The sequence below is a fragment of the Phaethon lepturus genome, unplaced genomic scaffold (assembly GCF_000687285.1).
Source record: "Phaethon lepturus isolate BGI_N335 unplaced genomic scaffold, ASM68728v1 scaffold23510, whole genome shotgun sequence".
Taxonomy (NCBI): Eukaryota; Metazoa; Chordata; class Aves; order Phaethontiformes; family Phaethontidae; genus Phaethon; species Phaethon lepturus.
In genome coordinates this window covers 20,575-30,981 of record NW_010510120.1, presented here as the reverse complement: position 1 = coordinate 30,981, position 10,407 = coordinate 20,575, and the positions used below count along the sequence as shown (strand labels likewise).

Here is a 10,407-nt window from a genome sequence, read left to right as displayed (position 1 = left end):
GGAATGCCAAGGAGTGCATTCCTGCACCAAGCATTGAAAGAAGGTTTGCAAACTTGCTGCAAAACAAAACTGAGCTTGCACAAGGTACGCACGCTGTAGTGGAAGAGAATAATCTAATGCTTTTACCTCTCTCTTTCCAGTGGAAGAGACACCCAGGCTGCAGATTTCCCATTGTTATGTTCACGCAAACAGGACCTCTGTCTTTTTGCTTTTTAGAACAGCATCTTTGGTGGAAGTGAGAAACACAGGTTGACATGGAACTGACAGAGGTCTAACAGCATGAAATACATTGTCATGGTGCTTATGTTGGGACCAAACACTAATTTTACTGTGAAAATAAAGCTGAAATTAAACTTTTGATTTTCCCCCCCTTTGAGGCATTTAATGCTCTCTTGTTAATGTTCCATTCAAAGTATAATTACTGTATGTAAAGTAATTACAGCTCAGCTATGTATAACTATGGGCTGAAGCTCAAATCCCTTTTGCGGGCTTTAATCAAGCTCCAGCTGTATCTCCTGCCCTGTGAATCCTTTCATTTTAGGTGCAGAATTAGGAAGTATTTCTCTGTGTCAGGATTTGTTTGTGCCCTTACTGTCATCTCAATGTTCCAGGATGAATTGGTTGGCGAGAGAAGAGGATGATTAGAACCAGTGAAGAGAGGTCACTTCTCTATAACAAGCCAGCACATACGTTAAATACAGTTTTAATCCCCCACGACTTTTCTGTGCAGCTGCCCTGCACCAGGGACTTGTCTCCCCCGAAGGTTATGCCAGGGGTCAGAGCAAGAGAGGAGGATTCATTCAAAGAACCTTCTTGCATTCAGTTTAGTTTAGAATGTTTAAGTGTTTTTTAAAGCTAGCTGTTACTGTAGAACAACTTTGAATAGGTGAAATGACAGTCTTGTGGGAAGGACTCTCAGGACTGTGTAAGTGACTGATCTCTCTCCTCTTTAGCTTATTGTTTGTATTAAGAAGGAATACATGAAACTGAAGTCTTTAAACTTATGTTACTATTCATATGGTGTTGTAAATCATTCACAGTGGCTGGCCTATTCCAATGTTCTCATCCTTTCTGAGAGTAAATTATGTGAATCAGATTTTGCAGATGAGATCACACCAGACTGCTTATATCATAGTACAGATCCCTGGGGGACTTCACTGTAAATATTGCTCACATAATCCTATGCAGTTTCCTATTTTTTAAGTTATTCTTTATCCATACAGAATGCCTGCCTCGCATGATAAATTAGATTCTGCTAAAAACTAAAAATTTGTTAATGCCACAGTAAATATTCATAAAGTCCTGCACAGAGTCTTGTTTTAAACAAGTTGTTCTTAGCTGCAAACAGTGCACTCATGCATGGAGATGCAAGCATAAAATACTTGCTTAGCTAGATCTTACAAGTCCCAGCCTAATTGTTCAGAAGTGGTGTACACACACAATTGTCCAATATGTCTAGAAGTCAAGATTAACTTCATGTGACTGCAGTTAAGACAAGTTCTCTGTTTCATTTGTGTTGTAGTTTTTAGTCCTTAAGATTAGTATTGCTGTGTGAATCAATCAAATTTGTCCTCAGCTTTTTTCCCCCCCCTCAATGCAGAAAAACTTCACTGGCCTAAGACAGAGTTTTCTAAGAAATCAGTTCTGAGTCCAGAAGAACATAAGCTGAACATTAATAATGAAAACAGCCTCCAGCGCCCACCTTCTGGAATCCTTAAGGACATTTTCACAACAGGAACCAGTAGCTACAACGTCCTTCTGCAGAGCAAAGAGGAGAAAAAACACCATGCTCAAAAGCTGTCATCTGCTCTCCACAAGAAACACAGAAAAACCAAGTGTTCTACCACCTTGCGAAGCAATGAGCACCGCAAAATCAAAGTCCCGCTACCCTTGCTGAGCAGTGGATGGTACTGCACTAACAGACAGCCGTCCATCGTCGTCACTAGTCCAGTGTCTACCAGCATGAAGTTTACAAACAGTATTTCAGTTGCAGGGAGCAGCATAGGACTGCCACCTCGACCCAAAAATAGAACTAAGAGGCATTTTAATCTAACAAAGCCAAAGCAATCCCAGTCCTCAAAAAGCCATGGAAAAGGAGGTGATGTCTCTGGCCGAAAACTCTGTTTATTGACTGCGATCAAGCCTTCCAATGTGGAGAAAGAGAAGATCAAATTCTTCAAGTCAGATTTCACATACAATCCTCAGTTTGAATATGCAAACCCTGCTCTGCCAAACGTGTTAGCTAAGCACAGCCATGCATCTGACAGATTTCTTAAGCAGGTATAGTTACTTTTTTTCCCCCTCTTTTTCCACTGATTATTTTTTCCTACACCTATTAAGGCGGTATTTGGCTTTGTTAGTAGTAAGTCGTTTCGCCTTACCATCCTCCCCTACTGTTTGAAAAATGCATCAAAGATGAGAATACAATAGTCGAACTGAAAGAAAGTATTTTTGATTAAAAAATGAATGCCTTCCTAGTATTTACAGAGTTCTATAGGATAAAGGCACAGTTCTTTATAAATGGGTTTACATGAAACATAATTTAAGGCAAGAAAAAGCTTTTTAGGCAATGAAGCAGAGTCCAATACAGGAAAAATACAATGCCTAAATAGGCTTTAATAAACAGAGGAAAAAGTAGCACAGAAATCCTGCCAATACTCGGGGACACAGGGTTTGGGAGGGGATAGCAGTTATTTAAGGTCATGGTTGTTGGATAAGCATATGTTGATGTTCCTTGTTTTAATCAACTTTGAAAGGATATTTGGATATACATAAGGCTCAATCAAGCAGCAGAAAAAGTCCATTCCAGAGAGAGGTAAAAAGACCCCCTTTTTTTGTTGTTTTCTTTTTCATAATATGCAGCCACACTTGTAACATAGCTACAGACGTTTCCATTCTATGTAACTACCCTGGCTACCTGTCTTTGAGTTACAAAAAAACCAAAACAACAATAACAACAAAAACCTTGTTTTCAACTTTGATCTAAGTGACAAAAAACAATGCTTATCTATATAATAACAGAACCAGTTCTCTTTCCACTTTTGCTATTTTAAAATGGTTTAGAAAGATCTTATTTAAGTCTGACAAACATTTCTAAATAGACAATCTCATGTTTCAAGTGATACTTAACTTGGGAAGAGATCCTGCCATTCCATGAGTTTCACTTCTTTGTGATATGAATATTTATCTTAAATGCCCCCAAAATTCCTGGTGAAAAGCATACATAAATTAAAGTACCATGGATTCTGGTAAGTGACTAGACTTGTGAAACGTCTGATTCCTCCCCCGCCCCCAACTCCAAGAATGAATTACCCATTAAGCCATTGTATTGTAAGGCTTGGTCTGCATTTTCACATCTCTCTATATTTTAAAAACTCAGTAGCTGGGTTTTCATTAAGAATTTATTTTCTTTATGGAAACAGAGAACAGCTGTTAACTTTTTTAAAATCAGCTTCCATACTTCTAACCAACCAACCAAATCATACTGACACCAAATTAAACTACTCCGTGGCTAGAGCTTTTTAGCAAGTTTTCCTTTGATTTTTATAGCAATACTAGCAACATTAATCATAGATTACAATAAATCAACAGTAACTAATTTGCCAAACTGAATTGAATACAAATGATCCCTTTCATTAGAGGTAGCAGAGCCTTAAAAATTATTTTATGCATGATGATTTTATGGAGTAGGCTTGTCATTGATTTACCCTTCTTTTAATAACCCCCCATAATGAATATTTTAATAATGAATGATTCCTCAATATTATTCCAATTTGTAACTCTACCTTTTTCCCTTTACATACAGAGCATGGGAAAATAAAGGCTTTATAACAACTTTATTAAAAGCAGTGAAGGAGTTAATATTCAATGAAGGATATTTCTGAAACTTACCAAGAATGATGTAAATTATTTCTTAAGATTTCGTTTAAATTATAGAAGTTCTTAGCAAGAAAAACATTTCTTCAAAGTTCAGCTCCTAAAAATACTGAACAACAATATCTTGCACTTCATATAAATGACAAAAAAGCAGCTTTAACACAGCTCCAAGCCCAGCAGGTGGCACTCTCTCATCTACAACTAGCTTTAGAAATTTTCAGCTCCACGCAAATTTGAATTTCCTTTCATGCAAATTTACTGTCCAGAAAAAGCATCATTAATCAAAGTTTTCATCAGCAAATATTGTATGAGCACTTGCTTTTTCTCGGTGTTATTTTTTTTCCATGCAGATTTTACTTGTCAGAAGAAACACGTAAGTTTCTTATAGGAAATGTTAAGTTCAAGAAAGGTTACTTCAGGTGGAAAAAAAGTACTTGGTGTCAAGATTTGGGTCTGCAGTAAAAACACAATGGCATGTAGTCATCCTTTTTCCTGCAACAAGGATGAATTCAATTTCTTTTTTAATGTTTTTTTTGCTTTCATCTGTTGCTGTACTTAGTTAAGTTTTGCTTTCTGTGGACAGATACAGAATTATTCCTATTTTCTTCTATAAAAGGTGCTTATAGGAACTTACATTTGCTAGCCTTTCTATGACTAATATCTCTGTAAACACAGCTTTTTCCTGACAAAAAACTCAGCAATTTTATAGGGGCCTTTTAAGATACCCACAACTGTGCATATCCTGCTAGGACATTAAAACAGATTGTGTGTTCTTATTGCCCTTTTTGCTTTTGTGCGTGTCCATGGAATCGGTTAGTATAGCATTACTGCAACATATCTGGAAGACAAAACACACCCTGCCACATTTATTTTTTTAATTTTTCTTTTTAAAGGCAAAGAACACTATGGATTTGCAAACCATTAACACAGCAGTGCTGCAATGGGGAACACACAGGCTTGTGAGCACCCACTTCACCCCCAGGCCTCTAGTCTGATCAAAGATTTTAAACTTTGGGCACAGTCCAACACTTTTGTTGATTGACTTTTCGCAGACATGACATAAACATTTTTAATTATTAATACCTTTGAAAATAATATTTATGTCTTCTCATGCTTTGTTCTGTTTCTTTGTTTCTGTCCTACTTTTATCTCATTTTCTTCATAATGAGGTTCTTTCTTGAGTCACACAATATGTGCCTTTAGGAAAGGGAACTTGAGAATAAGAAATAGTATGCAGACTTACAGCTTTTCACATTGACTGACATATCTAATATTACAGAAATTAATTCTCTTATTGCAGCATTTCAAGGTCAGTGCAGCAACTGTGTGCTCTAAGTGATAGGAAAGTTTTCTTATTAGCACTCCTTCTGGCTCAAGCTACTTGTTCTTCATTGTTAATTTTTCTTAACACTTAAAGTGTTTGTTATTTTTGCACAGATGCTAGAGATGTCAATACTTAGCTAGAAGTAATTGTCCCCAGTGTTTGCAGTGCAGATGACTTAACAGTTGCAATTTGCTGAACCAAAATCAGCATGAAGCTGGAACTTCAAGTCACCTGTGTGTTAACACCTGTTTCTTTGAATTATACATGAATTGTACAGGCAGGAAATCTATTTTTATATACATATTTTAAAAAAAATCATAATTTCATTGATTGAGTAATCCCCCATGAAAGAGTTGTACATCCTTTTCCCTTGTACTCATAAAAATATAGCAGCTTTGAGTTAAGTTGTGCCACATTGCAAGTATTTGTATCACACACCTTTTAAGTCATTAATACAAGTAGCATACAATTGGCAAATTTATCAGATGTTGAAAAAATAGTTAGGTGGAGCTGGAAGGCTAAACAACATGACAGTCAATACTGAGTAATCCTTTGCAATGTCACAGCTCAGGCATGTTGAAGATTCAAGAATGTGTAACTGGCTGCAAAGGGCATTTAATTATAAAACACCTCATTCTCCATTAGTAACAAATTCCTTCCTAAACTAAGATTTATAGATAAAGTACGTTAATATATAACAACACAAAGCATATCAGGCCATCCAACTAGCATTAATTCTCAGGGTCCTGCACAAACTTCTCTCCTCCACTTGAAGAGGCTGTAGATCACTTCTAGTGATACTACAGTATGAGTATACATAGGTTCATTTTGGGACACGGTCCCTTACAAAAAACAAGTTAATATTAATTTTCAATTCCTTACAAAGTATTTGAAAAGTTTTTCATTAAAAATGTTTCTACCAGCTCTGAATTACTTAAACATGCTCTTTATCACACCAAGAACAAGCACACAAAAGAAAAACCACTGTAAACACTGACTAAAACAGAAAATACTACAGCCTTAGTAGACTAACATCAAAAATCTGCTTTTACCTCTCTTCCTTCTTTCCACTTGACCAAAAAGGAGGGCAGCCACCCTTTTATGGCTGTTGATTAGACTAACAAGTTCCATCTGCTACATCTTAGTGTTACCTAAAGATGCACCTGGGAAGCTTCCCCCCCAGCACATCAGCTATGTAGGGAGGAAAGTGCCTGCAAGCCTTGTCCATCTCACAAATCTCAAGAGACTGCAACCCTTTTGTAGCAGAGCTACTTCTGAATGTAAGGATCTGACCCCTAAGTCATTAAACTAATTTTCTAACTTGGTTGCCTCAAATGGTTGATGAGCATGTCTTATCAGTATGTGTATCTACAATAACTCAAGTAGCTAAGCTGTGTTGCTGCACATGGCTGACTTGGGATTCAGAGACCTAGCTGGCTGTAATTTGTTTTAAAATTGGTTTTAAAAAGCCAATACCACCACAACTTAAACCTATCAATTAAATAAAGCCTTGTCTTGCTCTTGTTAGTGCTTCTGTGTCATTACGTTCTTGAGCATCAGCAGAGTTTTATGTGCAAGGAGACTTGTCTTGGGACTACTGCTTCTTTTGTCTCTCTTTGGTAGCGATAAGAGGGATTAAACTAGACCTTTTAGGTAATAATGAAAAGAACAGGAATTACTACTCGGAATCACAGAATTGTTAAGGTTGGAAAAGACCTTTAAGAAAGATCATCAAGTCCAACCGTCAACCCAGCACCACCATGCCCACTAAACCATGTCCTGAAGTGCCACATCTACACATTTTTTGAATACTTCCAGTGATGGTGACTCCAACACCTCCCTGGGCAGGCTGTTCTAATGTTTGATCACTTTCTCAGTAAAGAAATTTTTCCTAATATCTAGTCAAAACCTCCCCTGGTGCAACTTGGTACCATTTCCTCTCGTTCTATCGCTAGTTAGTACTCCTAACCAGTAACCTGGTACAGCCACGTAGTCCTTCTTTTTTTCCATTTTTTTACCTGTTGCTGAAGAATTTACAGTTTGGCCTTAGGAACTGTGGCAATATCAGTACCTTGCTTTCTGCTGCTGCAGAGGCTGGAAAATAAGCTCACAGTGGATGCTGGAATAGGCAAGAGCTGGCATGTTGGTCTGGATTTTTCCTTTTCCCAGCAAGTTCTTGCAACACCTGACTTCTTTGAGTCATCTCACCTCAGAGACAGGTACAGAACACCAAATGAAGGGGCTCCATGTTGTATTCCGTGCCTGGGATCCAAAAATATCCCAAACCTTTTCCCCTCAGGAACCACCACCAGCTGAGGTGGTTATGGCAAGAAGTGTCAAAACCAGCAGCATCACTGGAGACGAGACCCATTTTAGTGCTGGGGTGATCTGACACTCCCCAGAGATTTGTGTGCTGGTGGCAATGTGTGTGTGTGTGATCATTCTCCCTGTTGTTTCAGTGCTTCCAGAGTCACACCTGCCCACTTGGAAAAAATTATCAGGACTTCTGTTTTGCTTGAAACAGAGTCAAGGGAGAAGGCAATAGTGGTGAGCTCCTTTCTTAGTAAGTTCCAAACCAAGAGAATATGTGTTCAGCAATGAGGGTGCTTAAGCTTAATGACTTTCTCAATATGCATGGGTTGAAGTGGGAGATGCCAGAGTAGGTCTGTGCTTCTTCACAGGGATGTGTCTCTGAAAACATGCTATTCATATTGTGCTGTTGATTCAAATGTCTCACAGCATTTTAGGAAAAGCCTTAAAACAGCCCAGGAAGAGTTCAGGAGGGTGCCTGCAGGCAGGCAGGAGCTAGAACTTGGGCCTCCTGACTTCCAAACTCATGCTGTCTCCCTTGGCATGCATAGGTTTCAGCTCCAGGGAGTCTGCCATTACAGATAGCCAAGCAGGAAGTTTAATGCACATTCAGTGCTCATTTTCTCAGTTTGTTGTGATGAGGTAGTCTTAGAAAATACCTGCACTCTGACTAAGGTAGGAGAGTCCTCTGGGATAACACCACCAAATAAACCTATGTAACCTTCATAAACAGTGTCAAAACAGAGAACTCGTTAATAAAGTTTACAAGCCCTTCTCAAATACCCTTATTTTTATGAGCTTTCACATTAAGAAGAAACTGCCCCCTTCCTTACTCTCAAATGGTTTGCCAGTCCTCTGCTTCATCAAACCTGTTCTCATCCACCCCTACTCAGCTTTGATCAGTAATATCTAGATTTGTCCTACTCTTTTCAAAAAGTATGTAAAGTATCTTTGCTATTCTTCAAGCCTACTTCTTATCTTTGCTACCTTTATTGGTTTCCTTCAGCCTGTGAATCTCACTCGCCTGTTCTCCATCCAAAGGCTTTGCCATCACACTGTTGGAAAAGCTTTTTCTCATTGTTTGATATGAAACTGAACTGGACCTGATGTTTGGTTTGCTGTGAGGCAGGATGGGCATCAAAATGTAGTGGCCTGGTTCTCACTTCTGTTGTGAACAGACACATGATCCTTTGGCTATGGCCAAGTGTTGCCTGAGAGTGCTGATTCACCTAAGGCAATACCTTGCCTGGGGGCCTACCATCGATTCAGCTCAGTGGGTGGACCCCTTCTGGCACTTGAGACAATAATCTGGTCTTGTTTGATTTACTGGTAGAGAGATGTAGCCTGAGTGCTGGATATTTTCTGAAAGATGCCTTAAAAACCCTTAAAAAGGAAAGGACCAAATGCTGGTGGATTTTGAAAATAATATCCATCCCTGAATCACTTCCTGCAGTAAATAACTTTCAGAGAATTTAAAGCCAAACTTTTCCACCCACAGCATCTACTGTGTTTTAAATCACGTTATTGAAAACTTTTGAGGGGAATTGCCGTTCTGTACAACCATACATTTGAACATAGGAAGACCTATCTCAGAAAGTGAGGGTTCAGTGGGGCACCATGTAGCATAGCTGCTCCAGGGCTTGTGGTTCTCTGGCAGGCCCTGTTGGGTCTTAATTCTTCATCTCACTGTGATTTTTATAGGATGCTATTAAGTATAATTACTTTTTTCCAGAATTTATTACTAAGACAGAATTGTCCAGGAAGAGATGGGGAGAAAAGGAAGAGGTTCAGGAGACAAAACATGGTGCTGCTGGGAAGCAAGTCTCTTTAGGAATGGAAGTCACTGCTGCACATTCAAAGGAACTTAAGTGTCCAAGAATTTAAATGGGTTCTTAGTGTGTTTAATCTAATAGACTTAACTGAAATTTAGTATCAAAAAGTTGTGAAGACAAATTTCATGCCAGAAGATTAATTCAGAGACGACTTCTTTCAGAGTGAGCAAATAAAGTTAATTAATTGTTCAGAGAAACCAGATACACCAAACAACTAGTAGGTGACATAAGTATCTGAAGGATCTGGCACCTTGCAAAGGAAACTGAAGAACTGTTATCATGAATTACTCAGGCTGCTGGCTGAGAATAAACTTCCTGGGACAGAGGGCAGGAATTTCTGGGCTGCTTCTTTAGCCAAGGGTTTTGTGTAAGGCAGGAAAAAGCCTCAGCATTTGCAGACACTTGAAAAACTTATAAAACAGTCAATGTTTTTAGAAGTTAAAAATTCAGATGTAATTTTAAAAAAAGGAAAAGATCATTTGGAAAAATATACAAGCTATTAAAAAAGAACTAGATTTTGCTCTGATGTGTTCTTTACATCTAACCCTCAATCCTAAATTTTCCTAGAAGTAATTGTCATTAGTCGCCAGAAACATTAGGCCTTGCGGGAGGGATTCATGTAGTCCTTCTTTTAATACTTAGACACTAGCCTTGCTCCATTTATCTGAGGTCATTTTTAAATGACAAGCAATGTTAAGACTTGACTGTTCACAGGAAAAAAATATGTACAGCAGTGGGTTAGCAAAATGATGCCAGAGCTACCCAGTTTGCACCTGATGAGGATGTATGCTCTATTTTTAATACATTCATGTGGAAAAACATGATTTGTTTTAAGCTGCAGAAGGACATTGCAGTTTTCGCAGCAGCAGACCCATCACCTCTTGTCTTTAGGAGCAGTAGGATTTATTTTCTCTGCAACAGATCGAGCCAAAGGTCTGCAGGGTGCCTGTTGATTCTCCTGGGAGTTACCCGTTTCGGTGCCAAGTGGGGCTGCCTAACACCTAGCATGGAGCTGTGCTGCCGTGTGTGCTCGTTGCAGTGTTGTCACAGGGAGAGGCAAAGCCA

General features: G+C 38.7%; 1 protein-coding gene across 1 annotated transcript in view; it reads left to right on the top strand.

Moving 5' to 3' along the window:
• Positions 1 to 1,600: 1,600 nt before the first annotated feature.
• KIAA0895 (KIAA0895 ortholog) overlaps positions 1,601 to 10,407 on the top strand; it is a gene marked incomplete at its 5' end in the record, with an annotated part of 20,343 nt that continues 11,536 nt past the window's right edge. The window contains one exon of the mRNA XM_010296087.1: positions 1,601 to 2,280. Within this exon, the coding sequence (XP_010294389.1) occupies positions 1,601 to 2,280 (680 nt within the window). The remainder of the gene's footprint in view (positions 2,281 to 10,407) is intronic.